This window comes from Periplaneta americana, chromosome 8 (genome assembly GCF_040183065.1).
Source record: "Periplaneta americana isolate PAMFEO1 chromosome 8, P.americana_PAMFEO1_priV1, whole genome shotgun sequence".
In the NCBI taxonomy this organism is placed as follows: Eukaryota; Metazoa; Arthropoda; class Insecta; order Blattodea; family Blattidae; genus Periplaneta; species Periplaneta americana.
Window position 1 is genome coordinate 163,442,568 of NC_091124.1, and position 18,239 is coordinate 163,460,806.

Genomic DNA, 18,239 nt, shown 5'->3' on the forward strand with positions numbered 1-18,239 from the left:
CAATAACCTTGCTTACACTGTACATAGTTCAAGTAAAATGCTATACAACTCGGATTTGATGATGACGTAGAAGTCTACTCAGCTTAATACTGCAAGGGTCATGTCTCATCCAATAAGGAAGTCGGTTGTTAAAATATTATGGCTGTAGATGATACAATTGAATATTACGTAGTAGTGAAAAGTTCAGTTAACATTTTTTTAAGCTAAGTATAGTATTAAGAAATATTTAATTTAAATATAATGAGTTTGCTTAATCTATTCTATTATTATTAGTTATTTAGTTAATTTTATGTAAGTCAACCAACTGAAGGGTTGATAGCAAAAACTGGACAAGTCCAAAATTTTTCAGAAAAGTATATAAAGTACCGAAAAATAATTATTCTAATAACAACACAATAAACTATGCTCAATCAGAAAAAAAGATTATAATTATTATTATAATTATAATAATAATAATAATAATAATAATAATAATAATTATTATTATTATTATAGCTGTTTTTACTCATCACACCCACTGATATTGTCATCTTCTGCCACCTCAACATTCTCCTCATTCTGATGACTTGCTTTTTTGGATCTGGTTCATATTGATGATCATTCATTTGTAAAACGAAATATTTAACCAATAACACCGACAGTAACAGCTAATATGGCGACAACACTAATGTCATCTTCATGATATTTTCTAACAAGAACCGGATAAGTTTGTGGCTTGTCCATCTTTTGCTGGAAAGACGTTGGACTAATCTGCTTTTTGCAGAAACGCGATATTTTCAAACACTCATTTCAATGGCACAAATTCGGTTTTTATAGAAACTTGTTATGTCAATAGATGCCGCTTGGAATGAAGTGAAGAGAACTGTACTATGCTCAAAACTGGAATTTTTGGACTTGTTCGGTTTTTGCTATCAACTTTTCAATTTTAATGATTTATTCCAATGGCAAATTACAATGAACAAATGTCACAAACTTTGAAGTAAACCCTGTGCTTCCCAATATCTTGCTGCTTGTGTAGATTTGGTGAGTGTTGCACATGTATTGAGATGGTGTCTGTCCACATACACTAGACTCTCGCTAATCCAGCCCTCAGTAGACCGGCCTCTCAATAATCCACCCCACATCCCGCCTCCAGTTAAATAAGTAGAGATGACGGCAACAATGTGCAAACGATTTTATTTTAAATTTATAACAGCAAAAAGATATTGTGGCTTCTGCTACAGATCAGTATCATGTCTAGCAGCTATCTGCTATGACAGGGTATGACATGTTCCACAAGCTTCCAGGAGGAGGAGAAATTGATGAAGAAGATGTTGGTAAGTGGATGAGTGAGGAAAACTGCGAAGTTGACCAAACTTTAACAGACGAAGAAATTATCAAAGGTGTGAAGGAAAGTAACGATGAAAGTGATGAAGAAGAGGGCATAGGAGAAGGAGCAAGCGTGAAAATTTCCCATACTGTTGGTGCCGAAGCTGCAGATATCTTCCTTGAGTACATCATGCAACAACCAGAGACATGCAGTACTGATGTAATGCTTGTAAAGCAGTTGCGTGATAAACCATGCCGCCGTTGAGCATCTTCATTGTGGTAACTGCAAATTCAGGACATGTTTCATAGTGAGTGATAAATATAGTGTTTGTACAAAGTCAAGGACTAAGTTTTTCTATGATACTGTAATGTATGTAACTTTGCGTTCAATAAAATATTGTATGTGTTAAACTAAATTTCAGACGCTCTCAATAAGCTGGTACTTTCGCCAATCTGACACTACTCTGTGCAAGAAATGGCCGGATTAGCAAGAGTCTAGTGTATTCCCTTCTGTTACATAGCTTGCAGTATGGATCCTGTGTGATTCCAATGCGATGAAGCTGTTTACCCAGTAAGTCATGGCTTTAATTAGGTAGAAGATGGCGAATGCTTCGCTTCTAGGGCTGTCGGGTGTACTCAGAACTTCGTCTCTCCACTGTTTGTCGTGAAGTTGTTGATTACGTTCTTGAATGTAGTGTTCTTTGCAGACCGTTTTAATTCTATCCTCTAACGAGCAAATATTCTGATGGGAGCAGATAAAAAAGTTAACTTTTTCCTTCCACCATGTTAATAATGTCAAAAGAAGTGCTTATACAAATTTTGGCCACTCGACCAAAAGTGATTTTCCTTGGAGTGTTTACAGGAAGTAAGCACAATTGCATGAAAAGATTTATTGAAACAGATACAACAACTGTTGCGCTATTTGTCAACATATCCCCCATTGGAATTGAGACATGTCATACCATGAGATCAATTTTTGTATCCTTGTGTCGTAGAAGTCTGCCCTGCCTGGGATCAGAACCAGTGTGTGACAGCTGTCTTGTACCTCTCTGTTGATCCCACGATATGACAAATGTCTCTATTACGGTGGAGAATATGTTGCAAAATAGCTCAACAATTGCAGTGTCTATTCAATAAATTTTTCCAATGAAATCGTGTTTTCTTTGTGTTAACGGCCCCTGGCAAACTTATTTTTTTACGGCCCTCGTAATTGCGATTGAGTAGCCAAAATTTGTATAAGCACTTATTTTAACATTATTAACATGGTGAAAGAAAAAAAAATTAACTCTTTTATCGCCCCCCATCAGAATGTTTGCTTGTAAGTGAGAGTTTTCGTTATATCTGTGCCTTTCTTCACAAGCATGTCCACCTTATCATTTCCAGTTGAACTGCAGGCCAGGAACCCACTGCAGGGACACTATTTTCCCTTTTGATTAAAGACTGGTATAGCTGGCGACATTCGTTGATTTCAGGAGTTCTGAACAAGTCACAAGATGCTATGGCTTGAACTGCAGACTTCGAATATAACTGAGTTGCACTCAATTGGCTTAGAGCTATTTTGACTGCCTCAGCATCCCCATTAAAGGCTGTTTTATTGAATCCTGGAGATGAATTGAAGCAAAAAATGTTGCTGAAAACTCCTGCCTTGGCTCTCTAGTTTATGCAGTCATTTTGTTTCTGGTGCTGGCGCAAGTGCTGTGGATATGTCCTTTTTCTTCACGTGCTCATGTAGGTGCATTGAGTGTTCTATTGGATCGATTCCGATTGGGTTATATGGTGGAGGCAGGGAATGTCTCTCATTAATGTAGCGTAAGTTTAGTTTGTTTTTATAGCTTTTTGGATGAAGCCATTTTGAGTCTTTAGTCTGAATTCTGGTTCTTTGTTGTAAGAGGCTCAGTAAGGATCACTGTGGGTTCTCAGGAATTTTTCAAACAGCTGTAGACATTGTTCCTGTATTATTTTTTAAGGAGGCTATTACCCATAAGGAGAAGCATTGAATCAATTGTTTTGTTTTGACATCTCCGGTATTGTTTGGTTGTGTACTGATATCAGGAGTCTAAGAACTTGTTCTATATGTTAAATTGAGTGTTTCTCTGTCACTGCCCCATTTACATCCGGCAAGGTATTTGAGGATATGAAGCCTTTGCTGCCTCAGTTGGCATTCCTCTCAGCATGTACCTTTCAAGTGAGCTTGCTATCAAAGGTCATCCCAAAGTATGTATAATCGCTTGTCTGGCTAATGCGAGAGTTTCCCAGTTGGAGTTATTGTTATTATTATTATTATTATTATTATTATTATTATTATTATTATTATTATTACTGTATGTAAAGAAAAGGAAGATTATGATTTAATGTACCGTGGAATAAAATGTTTGAACTTCACATATAAGAACAGGAAAACCATGTGGTTGATAGAGGACGACATCGGAAATGTAATAACAGACAACAAGAAATATTAAACAGATGGACGAAATATGTAGAAGACTTATATGAGACAAAAAATCGTCTGGATGACTTAGCTATAGAAGACGAAGAAGCCATACCAAAGGCGAAAAAAGATTAATTTCTATTTTAAGTGAAGAAAGTGAACTAGCGCTTAAGGAAATGAAGAATGGGAACAGGAGTTGATGGAATTCCCACTGAATTAGTGAAATGCTTGAGTGAAGACAAGAAGGAAATTCTATCATTATGTACCGGTAACGAAATATATGAGAAAGGCGAATTACCTTTGGATTTTACGGAGACAGTGTTGATTCCAATACTGAAGAAAAATAATGCCAAGAAATGTAAGTTCAGAACTATCAGTCTAATATCACACTCAGTGAAGATTCTCTTTACAAATACTGAATCGACGTTTATATTCTAAGATGGAAGAACAGTTGGAAGAAGAGCAGTTTGGCTTCAGAAAGGGAAAAAGTATGAGAGACGCAATTGGACTGTTACAGACAATCGGCGAAAGATACCTAGAGAAGAATAAAGAAGCGTATGTAGTATTTGTGGACCTAGAAGAGGCTTTTGACAGAGTGGATTGGAATAAACTTTTGGGGATCCTAAAGAAAATTAGTGTGGATTTGAAAGAGAGAAGACTGTTCAGTAATCTTTATATGAAACAACGAGTCAAAGTCAGGATAAGAGAAGAAATGTCAGAAGGAAGTGACAATGGGAGAGGAGTACATCAAGGATGTCCTTTATCACCTACCCTGTTCAACATCTACTTGGAGGATTTAGTGAAGAACTGTTATCAGAACATGGGAGGGTAATAGTAGGAGGAAGAAGAATAAAGTGCATGAGATTTGCTGATAATATGGCGTTGTTAGCAGAAGAAGAAATGATTCTAAAGGATATGCTACTGGAGCTAAATGACAGATGTGAGAAGTATGGGATGAAGGTATAATATGCAAATAAGACGAAGAGCATGGCCATAGGAAGAAAAATAGGAGATATACTTACAAATTCTAAATGAGGCAGTGCAGCAAGTGGATAGCTTCAAATACTTGGGGTGCATTATAAGCAGTAACATGAGCTTCTGCCAGGAAGTCAAAAGGAGGATAGCAATGGCCAAGGAAGCTTTTAATAAAAAAAAAGGAGCATCTTCTGCGGACCTCTGGAAAAAGAACTAAGGAAGAGACTAGTGAAGTGCTTTGTATGGAGTGTGGCATTGTATGGGGCAGAAACATGGACATTACGACGAAATGAAGAGAAGCGAATAGAAGCATTTGAAATGTGAATATGGAGAAGAATGGAACGTGTGAAGTGGACAGACAGAATGAGAAATGAAGTTGTGTTGGAAAGAGTGGGTGAAGAAAGAATGATGCTGAAACTGATCAGGAAGAGGAAAAGGAATTGGCTGGGTCACAGGCTGAGAAGAAACTGCCTACTGAAGGATGCACTGGAAGGAATGGTGAACGGGAGAAGAGTTTGATGTGGAAGAAGATATCAGATGATAGACGACATTAAGATATATGGATCATATGAGGAAACAAAGAGGAAGGCAGAATATAAGAAAGAGTGGAGAAAGCTGGGTTTGTAGTGAAAGACCTGCCCTTGTGCAGAACACTAAATGAATGATTGTATGTAAAAAAAAAAAAAAATCGGAATTCTGTGTTCGATAAATCTTCTTCCTGCAGCTGTGAAGTGAGAAGTGGGTAGGAATCAAATCCTGGAAAGGATAATAATAAATTTAAGAGACACTGACAGTGAGGTGAGCAGCAAGGAAGATGACAATAGCGTGCCACTTACAGTGTCATTATCCTAATGTGAGTTTTTAAATTTCAGTAGGCCTATATAATTTGAAATTACACTAGGTATGTCATCAGCAAGGCTCGGATAATTATCCCATTCAATTATTATTTAGGCTTATGTATTTACTGTATTACAAATGTAAAATTGTCGCAGTATGAGTTTAGAATTTGTCATCATGACAAATTGTTTAATATATAATGCCTAACGAATTTCAGACGTAATTGAATAAAAAATTATGAATGTATATTTTCAGGTGTAGGCTGTAACAATATCTTTTCAGATTTGCAAATAGAATGAATTCTACATTTCATTTGCAATAGTTTTGTCTTTATAAAATTCTTAAGAGCAATTTAGTTTAATGCTTATTCAGCTATCTATTCTAAAATTAAAGTCAACAACTAATAACAAGAGCGCACTTTATTTCTAAGAATGTTTTGATTTACATATGCTCAATTCGGCAGAATAAGACTGCAATGAACTAAGCTTTAAAATTAGCCTATAGGACATAGTAATATTTGTTGTGCGAAGAAAATACATAGTGAGATAAAATATCGTAATATACCGTATGTAATCATGTGTATAATTTAATAATTATCCAAGCCTAGTGGTAACAGTGATATAAGTAAGTTATTGTCATATTGTATTTTTGGCAAATGCCAAATATGGAAATTGTCTCCAAATTGAGTGATACCAGTACCTATATTAAAAGAAGGGCAGGAGGAAGAATTAGCTTATATGCACTGTAGAATGTGGCAATGAGGTGCTTTACTTCAGCTGAAGTACTGTGACTTTAATATTCAGTAAAGTTCTGTGACTAGATAAGTTTGTGTTACCCAATTGTAGGGTTGCCATAATTCTTTTCTGATAAACTGGGATAAAATTATAATTGGGCAAAGAATGAAAACACTTACAACAGCTAACATCGTTTTATTTTAATGTGCAGTGGCAACGTTTAAGTCTTCTTTATTCCAGGAAAACTTTTCTAATGCCTGCATACTGTCAGCATACTTCATAATTTATTTTCATTTAATATTAGTTTGTAGAATTCTGGATTTCAAGGTCGGCCTCTTAAGAGACCTCTAGACTGATGTATTGTAGAATCAGAACAGGCCATGGGGCTACATTCCTAATTGCTTATGATGATGACGATGAAGAAAATTACGAGAATTCTCAGAAACTTACTTGTTCCATATTGTATTGGATAGCAGGAATTCTCCTAACAGATGTCAGTGTTAATTTGTATCATCAGTTTACCAAGAATTCTTTAATGAAAATACTTGATCTAGGAGAAGGAAGTAAAATTGGGCTATCTTCAGAAGCTCAGAACACTTTACTTCGAAAGTATAGTTTCTTTTAAGCTATTAATAGTACCTCTGCGGTGACTGAGTGGTCAGACCTTCAGCCTGTCATGTAGGTGGTCCGGGTTCGAGCCCCAGTTAGGCCTGGGGGATATTTGTGGGGGACAAGTTCGCAGTTGGGATTTTTCTCGGTGTTCTCCTGTTTCCCTATATTAGGGATCTACAACATTTCTCCATTTCGTTATCATTTCATAGCATTCCCCAAACACTGGCTGGCAAGACATGGAAGGGTCTGGCCTAGGAATGAGTGGGTTGCCTGCTCGAAACCTGGGTACAAAGTGAACCTTAGTGTAGTCAGCCAGTGAGGGTTTTGGAATGTGCCTAGTTTGAGGGTTAGCACAATAGATTGTGAAATATATATACAATTTTATTTATTTTTCAGTCAGAAACTTATCATATAATATTAAATATATTAATAAATCAATACATTTATTAACACATTACAGATATTTTATTTTATTAATATTATGAACGTTTTCGTATTGGCATCATCAGATATGTTGAAGCAATATTCATTACATTAATTGATTTTATCATGTATGATGGTAAGTATACATAATAAGTGTGTGTGTGTGTTTATTAATAAATAGTATAATAGTACATTATGCAACGAGCCTATAATGATAGTAATTAAGAAGCGAGTATGGATGTTTATGAAACGAGCGCAAGCGAGTTTCATAATTTTCATATGAGCTTCTTAATTACCATTATAGGCGAGTTTCATACGACTTTTTATGCTCGACCATATTTCTAACTTGAAATTAATTCAGATGTATACATTTTATTCCTATCTGACAAGATCGGAAGTGACCTTGTTCTAGGTCGTGAATTGTGAGATGTGCGCAGACGCGAAAGTATTGATTTTTTCCGAGGAACAATAATGTCATTGACCTTGTGTAATCCCGTTAAACTTGGTATAACCTTGATTATTGAATTCGACATTGAAAAACGAGATGACAAATTGAATTTATTTGAATATTATTTACAATTAACACTAATTATTATAGTAACAGAACATAACCTTCTGCGACAGTATTGGATTTCCAGCCTCCGTGACTTTTCGCTAATTCTCTTTTGATTGCATATCCGAGAATAATCGATACTTGCGGTTTTATAACGGTACAAAGCTGACTTATCATTGGCTGAATACCTGTAAGCTGAGTTGTCATTGGCTGAAAACACCTGTACTTTAATGAGTAGGTGTACTTTAATGACATGCATTAAAGGACTGCTACCAGGTGTATAATTACTACATTTCGGCATGGTCGAGCATAAAACATATTAAATGATTGTGTGACTACAATATAAACATTGACATATATAACATTATAAAATTCATAAAAGCATGAGTTTCATGCATGTGTGCACTTGTATCAGGTAAGTCAAATTATGCAGTGGTTAGTATTAAAGATGATTGTTAATATAAAATCTTTTGTGATTGATGATTTTTTTTACGAAAGTTAAACGATGTACAAAGCTCATGTTACATATTCTGTATATGTCTTTCATGTCTGACATTCTGTTAAGATTATCCATCTTCTTAATGTATCCAGCTGTTTGCTGACAACATAAAGTCCACTATAGAATCTGTTAAGTTTAATATTGATCAATCACAAAATATTTTATATCAACAATCATCTTATGTCATCAAATTGCATCCTGTGTCATGAAGACAATTCTACAATGAATAAGGATCACCTTTCAACTTGTTTAGCTCTCAAGATGTCACCTACAAGAATGGTGTCTGAACTTTTATTGGGAAGCAAGAAAGCAAGTGGAATATATCCAAGCATTGGGCATTAGGTTACTACTACTACTACTACTACTACTACTACTACTACTACTACTACTACTTATATAATTTAATACCAACTATTACATAATTTGAATTATCTGATACAGTGCACACATGCATGAAACTCATGCTTTTATGAATTTTATAATTTTATATGTCAATGTTTATATTGTAGTCACACAATCATTTAATATGTTTTATACTATTTATTAATAAAAACACACACACTTATTACGTATACTTACAATTAGACATGATAAAATCAATTAATGTAATGAATATTGCTTCAACATATCTGATGATGCCAATACGAAAATGTTCATAATAATAATAAAATAAAATATCTGTAATGCGTTAATAAATGTATTGATTTATTAATATATTTAATATCATATGATAAATTTTTGACTAAAAATAATTAAAATTGTGTGCTTGAACATGAACTTGATACCGGTATCATTATTGAACTTATCGGAATGTAAAATATGAATTGTAAAATAATAGATTGTGAAAGGTCGCACTGCTGGGTTGTGATGCCCCCTTCTAGAAATTCCATTCCATTCTATTCCAGGGCTATTAATAATCACTTAAAACTGAAAATGTCCAAAACCAGGAATTTTTTCACAACTTTATTCAGTCTTTGAAATCTTGGGAATTTTAATTTTTCCGATATATATGGCAACCCTACTCAAATACAAATTCCAGTTGATTAAAATGATGCTTATGATATAAGTTCATACTGTTTTCAGTGTATAATTAAATTTGGGAAAACTGATTTTCAGGCACTCTAAATGTTGAAAGTGCTCTTTTATTACTACATTTCTGCCATGAAGTTAGTCTGCTATAAGAACAATCAAGGCTAATTATACAAGGATATTCTTATATTATAGCAGCTGTTTCTCAAAAGTATTTACAACATGATCGAAATACACTAGTACGGTAACTCTCAAGTGATAAGTACCAATCTTCAAGCAATAATAAAATAGCAACCTTCATTCATGATAGCTGTAAAAAGTTACAAAAATTGTCAGTTTAGCTGTATTAGTTGTTTAAATAAAATTGCAAAAACTGTGCAAATCAGCCACGAAATAACAACAATGCCAATGCAATTAATATTTTAATACCTAAATAAAAAAATAAACATTTATAACTTAAGCGAAAATAACCTTAAAATATCGTTTCTAAAATGATATCCCACTAAAAACAGAACTTCAAACAAAATATATATGTGCAACATTATGTTGGTACATTGATTTCAATTTTGAAATCAATTATTATAGCAGTGCTAAAACTTGTGATAACCCTACAACATATTAGCAGTATTAAGCGCTTGCTTCTTAAAAACAATACTGTTAGCCATGTTACGTGAGTTGCATTAACTATTGAATAGTTGGTAATTACCTTTATGTTGCCTCGATATTAAACATATATTTTTTACCAACATTGGCAGTCTTTGTCCACCCATATGAACTTGTGTGTCTGACTTATCAATCTTGAGCTTATTACATATATCATGTGAGCCTTGTTGTGCAAGTGTTTACGTGTTGGTAACCCTCGGAACTTGATCCACTGTGTATTCGTTCTGTCCTGTACTTTAAATACAGTTTTGCTTGGTGGAGAGAAGCAAGAATAAAACAAGATGAATCCAGATCAAAAAAACTTACTAACAACTTAGTATGCAACATTGAAAAGAGACACATTACTTGCCACATTTTGGAATATACTTATGTTTCATACAATCTCATTTCGTTAACATTTTTGTAGTGTTATTTTTGTACTTTTAACAGTTCTTTGTGAGGCATCTATTTTCATAAATTTAAATAAATAGGTATACGATTGAATTATTACTTTGGTACGACAAGAAAATAAAAATGATATTGAAACAGAACTAAACTAAAGTACCAGTAACATAAAATATGAAAGTTAACACTACACATTAGAAACAGGACATTAATTCTGACTTACAGCCCTCTTTAATTAAGATAAACACGAAAACAAGTAACACAAATACATACTGAATACAATTGTAATGATCTATAGTTGAATGCAAATTTTAAATTTGTGAAAATCGTGTTTACATCAACCCATTTCTTACTAAGCATTTGACATTGTATTATGTAGTTGCAATTATTATTATTAGTCATTGTTGGATACATTTCAATAACGTTCAGCAGTAATTATTATTCAATTACCGATATGTATTTAATGCTTAATTTTTAGAAAGTTTTATTGACATTTGACTGAACACTTTATGTATGCCACATTGTAAATTGCAGTAGTCATTTCAATCTGGATCCATCTTCCCAAGGTACACGTGAATAGTCAAAGTAAAATTATAAACCAGGACTAGCCTTTGACTGAGTATTACAGCTCTTTCGACCATTCATCATTAAAATAGCGGTATTCTTTTTGTAACTATGCATTATCAATCTTGAGCAAATAATCTAGCATAGGCAATCAATAATAAACTTTTAAAGTATCATAAATGCCTCCAAGCAATCTACCCTAGCAAAGAAAAAGGTATGAAATATGTAATATTTTAAGAGCTTCACTAGATATCTATTGCATTTAAGAAACATGATAATGACTCGAAAATCTGTTATTACCATAATTTCTGTCAGAATTCAACAGTTTGGAAATGGAAAATACAGTTTTTGTATAACAACTTATATTTCACTGTCATTAATTTGTTAATGTGTTATGGCTAAGATAACATGGTTTATCATAAATATTTTCATATTCATTTTATAATACAAGTATTACTACGGAAAATAATTCTTTGTGCACTCTTAAAAATGTAATTTGAAAACAGTAGGTCTCTAATTAACTTGTAATATAATTGCAATTTAAATAAAAATAATCAATTTGTAAGATTAGCTTCAACACTGACAATGCCGAAAGCAGTATTATTATTATCATCATCATCATCATCATCATCATCATCATCCTTAGTTATTCTGAATTATCTTACATAATTTGAATTTATTAATTTTTAATTTTAAGATTTTTATGAAACTTTAAGATTTTGATAAATTCAGAAACTTATATACAAATCTATTGACAACTATTATTATTATTATTATTATTATTATTATTATTATTATCTGAATAAAATCAAAGACTATATTTGTTATCTTATAATCACTACAGAGCTATAAAATAAAATTATGATGTTATTATGATTATCAACAACAAAGAATTTCTATTAAACTTCCTAATTTAAAGTTTCAGCCACTTATTGATCTATCCTAAGTCTATTTCGATCTTGGAAGGCAAATAGATTGGAATTAAATATACATTTCATATCATTTAAGTAATCACAAATAATATGATAAGGGATTTTATAAAAGATTATGAAAGGATAGAGAACTCCTATTGTGTTGTAGGGCTAACTGATACATCAGTTCGAAGACTCTACCTGGTATGATAATCTCACTCCAACTGCTCTGCCCAGATTACATCTGTAGATCTGATCCAGACCTCCACATGTAAGGGCAGCGATGGTGTCAAAACTTCCATGAGACCAGTGAATTTGGGACTCACAAGCAGACAATATGCACATGGAACGCAATGATTGTGTATATTGGTCGGCTGTGTGTTATAAAATACTTCAAATGTAAATAAATTATTTGTGAAAGACCGCATATTCAAATGTAGGGATTTTTACCTCCAATTTTAAAATTTGTAAAGTTTAAATATTTACAAAACGTTTAGTCAAGATGTAAGTAAAACGTAAGAGTGATTCTTTCTCAAGAATAACTGTGGAACAGAACTTTGTAGTCTCATGGATATGACACATATCGCAACACAAATAAAGTTGTTGTGCTCGACATTTACCTTGAAGGACTGCACAAAAGTCCATAGCAATATCCTGATGGTGTAGCCCTGTCTTAACAGCTTAATGAGTCGGGCGGCGCGGAACAGGCGCAAGAACCCCACGTTGATGAAATTCTCCTGTGCATTATTCAGTAATTTCTGGACAAATGGACCAGTGTTACTACACAAATAACACAAGTTCACTGGACAACAGTCACAAGGGAAATACAAATCATACCCATGCAAATCACAATCTTCTATTTGTATCTTGAAATGAACTTCATACAAAAATTTAATCTTACAGGATTAATGCACTGTCCCATTATATGTATAATCTGTGTAAGGTAGTTCATACCATCCCTTATCATAATGCACAAAATGAAGATTGCTTGAGATTCACATACAGGGTTGATTTGTAAGCCTCTTGCAAGGCCATGTCTACTGGATGGGAGTCTGACAAATTGGCTGTTAGTGTTATGGATAATTTTTTTACTGAAATATAATAAATATTAAGAGCAGTATGTGTGAATTAACACTAAATAAATAAATAAGTAAATAAATAAATGCAATCAATCAAAAGAACAGAAATTACTAGAGGTCAGCTATGTTTACGTTACCAATGAAAGAAATGCGAGTCTCTCTGTTGTCGTAGTACTCTATTCCTATGTTTTATTTATTTTATTTTATTTTAGTAGGTTATTTAACGAGGCTTTATCAACAGCTTAGGTTATTTAGCGTCTGAATGAGATGAAGGTGGTAATGCCGGTGAAATGAGTCCGGGGTCCAACACAGCATTTGCTCATGTTGGGTTGAGGGAAAACCCCGGTAAAAACCTCAACCAGGTAACTTGCCCCGACCGGGAATCGAACCCGGGCCACCTGGTTTCGCGGCCAGACGCGCTGACCGTTACTCCACAGGTGTGGACTTCTATGTTGTAGATAAAAAATACGTACTTGCTCTTACTCCATACCTTTCACTGCGATATAAAAGTTAACGAGTTAAAAATTTAATAACAACTTAATAATATGTAGCAATATCAGCTCCAACTGATAATGAAATGTTGGTGGATGAATACCTAAATACATTGAACTCTGAATAGCACAATTACAACACGTGATCATCCAAATTATACAATCTTAACAAAAGAGGACTATATAAACAATGTTAACCTTAATTCTGGGAAAAACATGAGTAAGCACAAAAACCGTGATATTTATAACCACTAAGTTACATCTGAGAAATAAAACTTAAACAGCAAGGAACATATTATAATGTATAGTATCAAAAATATAAAAAAATTAGTGTAAGGTATAATTTCAAATTACATAATAACTGGGAGTAACATTCATTTGAAACTTATTACATTCAATTTAAATGAAACTGAATTTCAGATACAGTACATGTAGGTAAAATCTGATATAAAGTGAACTTAAAAAAAAAGAAATAAATATGTAAAATCAAAAATTTATAAAATTTGGAACATGTTCTGTGGCTATATCATATATAAATTTGATACAAATACAAGGGGAATGATTTCCGTAATATCAATGAAAAAACTTGCAGTGCTATCAATATATTCCATCCTTCGAAAATGTGTTTATTTCTTACACACACATAACATACTTCAACAGCCATTGTGTCAGACAGCCACATACCTTAGCATGGCCTGAGCATCCCAACAATATAGTCTGCTTTCTATGCTCGAACCGTTCAGCTGACAGGGCAGTGAGTCTTTGCCAACAGATGGCAAGCAGCCGTTCTCCTACCTACCCAGTCAGCATCACACTGTCACATCCCCTGAATCTTTGGCACGGGTATGATAGTAGACATCTTGATGGGCAGCTCGAAATCCTGGAGATTATCTATACAATATACCTTCCAAACAAAAGCAGATTAGTGTAAACAATCACCAGTCTTTGTATACTATAATAAACAGAAACATCAAGCACAACGAAATGCACATTGATGGAAGTGGCAGTTCAAATAGTACAATGAAACGATTCAATGGAATACATTACACAGGTCTTGCACTTCCAACAACGTTCTGATATAGACGATTGTACAAAAGAAAATGACACAAAATTACATGACATTGTAATTTGCTTATTTTCTCTTGTACAATTTTATATAACTAACATCAACGAAGCAAACTGCTTAGCATATCAACGTTATTTTATGTATGTCATAATTTTATACTCTAATTTTACATCTTCTTTCTCAGTACAGGAATTTTTTTAATGTTTAATAAATGCCATAATGAATAAAGTTTTCATTAACACGGACATCAGTTATCAACTAAAAGCAATGAAACTAATGTGAGGAAATCTGTCTGTCTGTGTTTAATTTCCTCTCGAGTGTCATTTATATTGTTACTGTTGCTCCAAGATATTTGAATTTTTCCATCTCTTCAAAGGATAAATTTACAATTTTTATATTTCCATTTCGTACAATAGGCCTATTCTGGTCATGAGACATAATTATACACTTTGTCGTTTCGAGATTTACTTCCAAACCTATCTCTTTACTTGCTTCAAGTAAAATTCCCCTGTTTTCCCTAATAGTTTGTGGATTTTCTCCTGACATAATCACGTCATTCGCGTAGACAAGCAGCTGATGTAACCTGTTCAATTCCAAACCTTCTCTGTTATTCTGGACTTTCCTAATGGCATATTCTAGAGCGAAGTTAAAAAGTGAAGATGATAGTGCATCTCCTTGCTTTAGCCCACAGTCAATTGGAAAAGTATCTCAGAGAAACTGACTTATACAGACTCTACTGTACATTTCACTTAGACACATTTTAATTAATTGAACTAGTTTCTTGGGAATACCAAATTCAATAAGAATAGCGCAGTTAAATAACCAACTAAAATAAAAAAATAAAACCTACCTATCTACCGACTGAACGACCTACCTACCTGTCTATCAGTATATGATTATTTTTTACGTCTAGCAACATTCGTTATGGCAGTATGATTTATATGCCTATAAATGTAAGTATATTAAGGGATGAATACACACATACAGAAACTATTTTTTTAAGTTACTTCATTTTACAGGTCGTGGAGGCCCACAGGGTGGCAGGACATTAAGGCTCCCACCTGTACAATTGGTATTAATGGCAATAGGAATGTTAGTCCTACGTGCTCACCGCATTTACCCCCAAGGAAATACATTTGGTATAGATTTCTATTAGAGGCTGAGTAAATTCCAGAGCCATAGTGTGGTCGGAAGGATTAGGTCAATGGAGAAAGTCCATGACCCATCAGGAATCGAACCCGCAACTTCCGGTTTGCAGCATTATACTTTAACCATGATGCTATCATGCGCCTTCACACCTTAAGTCTTACTAATGAATATATAAGAGACAGTTATATTATTTAAGATGTTTTTATACCAGAGCAGGAGAAGAAAAAAATACATGAAAAAATATGACATTGAGATTGTGGAGAACAATGAAAGATTATTAATATTTTTTAATACTAAAGACGATAATATTTAAATTTTAAGTTCATCTCTATCAAAATACATGTTGTTAATTGAAAGATTTCTATATATCAGTAAAAGAAATATGATATTGAGAAAATGTGAACTTAAATACCAAATTTGTTCGCAAATGTGAACAGAGTCTAAGATCATATGTTTTATAAATATGTGAATATCTACAAGTCATATATAATTTATGTCTTCTATTTTTATATGAACATTTCATTTAAAAAGAAATACATTTAATTAAAAATAACAACGATATGTTATGCAATTTGCTACAGTATGTAAAAGAAATACACTTAATATAAGTTTCACTTTAATCTCATCAGATGAATCTTTCAATTTAATCAGCTTAATGAGATTGGTAGTGAAACATGAGAGAAATTATAGAAAGGCCTGAGTTATAATGAAACTACATTTTATTAGTTCAGACTGTTCTTAAAAGCCACAATAAATAAATGAACTCATTTTATTATGAATAAAGTTATATCTTACAGTAACTGAGAAAAATATGCACAATTGTTTTTGGAATGTAAAATACCTTAGAAACTAGAGGACATTTATGAAAATTGTGCAGTAATAATAATAATAATAATAATAATAATAATAATAATAATAATAATAATAATAATAATAGTAAGTGGTAGTAGCGATTTAATATTTTGAAAACTTAATTAAAATCCAAATTAAAAGTGTAAACATAAATATATGGATAATTAACATTCATTTTTCTGCATATTACAATACTGTACTTTTTTGTAAACAAATTCAAATGTTGTATGTTCAATCTGTCTTTAAATAATGATACTACAAGCACATGCTCATAACTTTTAACTGCAAGATAATAAATAACAAATCATACAACCAGGCCTTTCTACCTTTACAGAATAAAGATTAAATATAACCAAAGGGACCGAAAGAACAACAATTACCGGTATTCAACATTTTTTTTAAATAGTAATCAATGACGAATTAGTGTAAAAAGAAAGGCAAGGAAATGGGAAACCTATCTGTTGAATATTTTGCCAAAAACTGTTCACCAGGATTGGTAACCTACTCAATAGATAGCTTCTCCCTTTCCTTACCTTCCATAATGATGGAGTTTATACATAGCCCCAACACGTTGGATGTTTCTGAAAGTAACCTGTGAATAATGTGAGCTGATTCTATTTAAAGATGCATTTTTAATTATGAAACAACTTGGTCATTTAATATCTGATAATATTCCGAAATTGGTTACATTAAATCTTAATCTGTAAAATGAAAAAAAAAAACAGACCTATTAGAAATAGATATTATAATAAAAGAACAACAGCCATAATTTTATATACCGTAACTTGTGTGATCAGAAACGAGTCTTAATGATATAGATAATACACAAAGACATTATAGTAAATTAATATTTCCAAAAAATTGCAATTTGGAGGGAAAATAATATAGATATAGTACTTTTTCTTTACTTTTTTATGAAAGTAAAAAGTAGACCTATAAAAATGCTAAACTGATAAGGTAGTGGGAAATAAAGTTCCTATATAAGTGATTATTGGAACAATTCTATCTCGATTAAGTTACATATAGATATCAGAAAATATTTATATTAAGACATTTCTAGTTTGAAAACAAGCAAAAAAACTTTGAGACTGCATTGAATTTATAAATGAAAACTTATTTTAAAAATATGTTATTAAAGTATGATGCTTTTTCAAAATAATTAACAATAGTCAGTTTCTTAATACATTTAATATAAATGTAATAATTTTCATCAGAATTTTTTTAGTAAGTTATTTTAAGACGCTTTATCAACATCTTAGGTTATTTAGCGTCTCAATGAGATGAAGATGATAATGCCGGTGAAATGAGTCTGGGGTCCAACACCGAAAGTTTCCCAGCATTTGCTCATATTGGGTAGAGGGAAAACCCCGGAAAAAACCTCAACCAGGTAACTTGCCCCGACTGGGAATCGAACCCGGGCCACCTGGTTTCGCGGCCAGACGCGCTAACTGTTACTCCACAGGTGTGGACTCATCAGAACATATCACTGAATTTATTACATAAATTAATTTCTTCTTCAATATTTCTTTGTCAATGAAAGTAGAAAAATCGATTACTAAAATTGATAGAAAGTGAAATTAAGCAATCGAAGTATGTCAGATGAAAATGTACGGTACACTATATTTCTATTAGGTCCATTTTTTATAATACATATAACTTATCCATTTATTAACATTATGAAA

At 32.8% G+C, this 18,239-nt stretch overlaps 1 protein-coding gene and 1 long non-coding RNA gene across 29 annotated transcripts in view; one reads left to right on the forward strand and one right to left on the reverse strand.

The window, feature by feature from the left end:
- cac (calcium voltage-gated channel subunit cacophony) overlaps positions 1-18,239 on the reverse strand; it is a 1,051,854-nt gene that overhangs the window by 193,832 nt on the left and 839,783 nt on the right. For 21 of the 28 annotated variants that reach the window (XM_069834011.1, XM_069834005.1, XM_069834017.1 and 18 more), the window contains one exon: positions 12,541-12,678. In XM_069834011.1, the coding sequence (XP_069690112.1) occupies positions 12,541-12,678 (138 nt within the window). The remainder of the gene's footprint in view (positions 1-12,540; positions 12,679-18,239) is intronic. The other 7 variants (XM_069834019.1, XM_069834008.1, XM_069834001.1 and 4 more) reach the window with 1 other exon arrangement.
- The window catches only part of LOC138705212 (uncharacterized), a 36,280-nt gene that overhangs the window by 3,834 nt on the left and 14,207 nt on the right, over positions 1-18,239 (forward strand). The window lies entirely within an intron of this gene.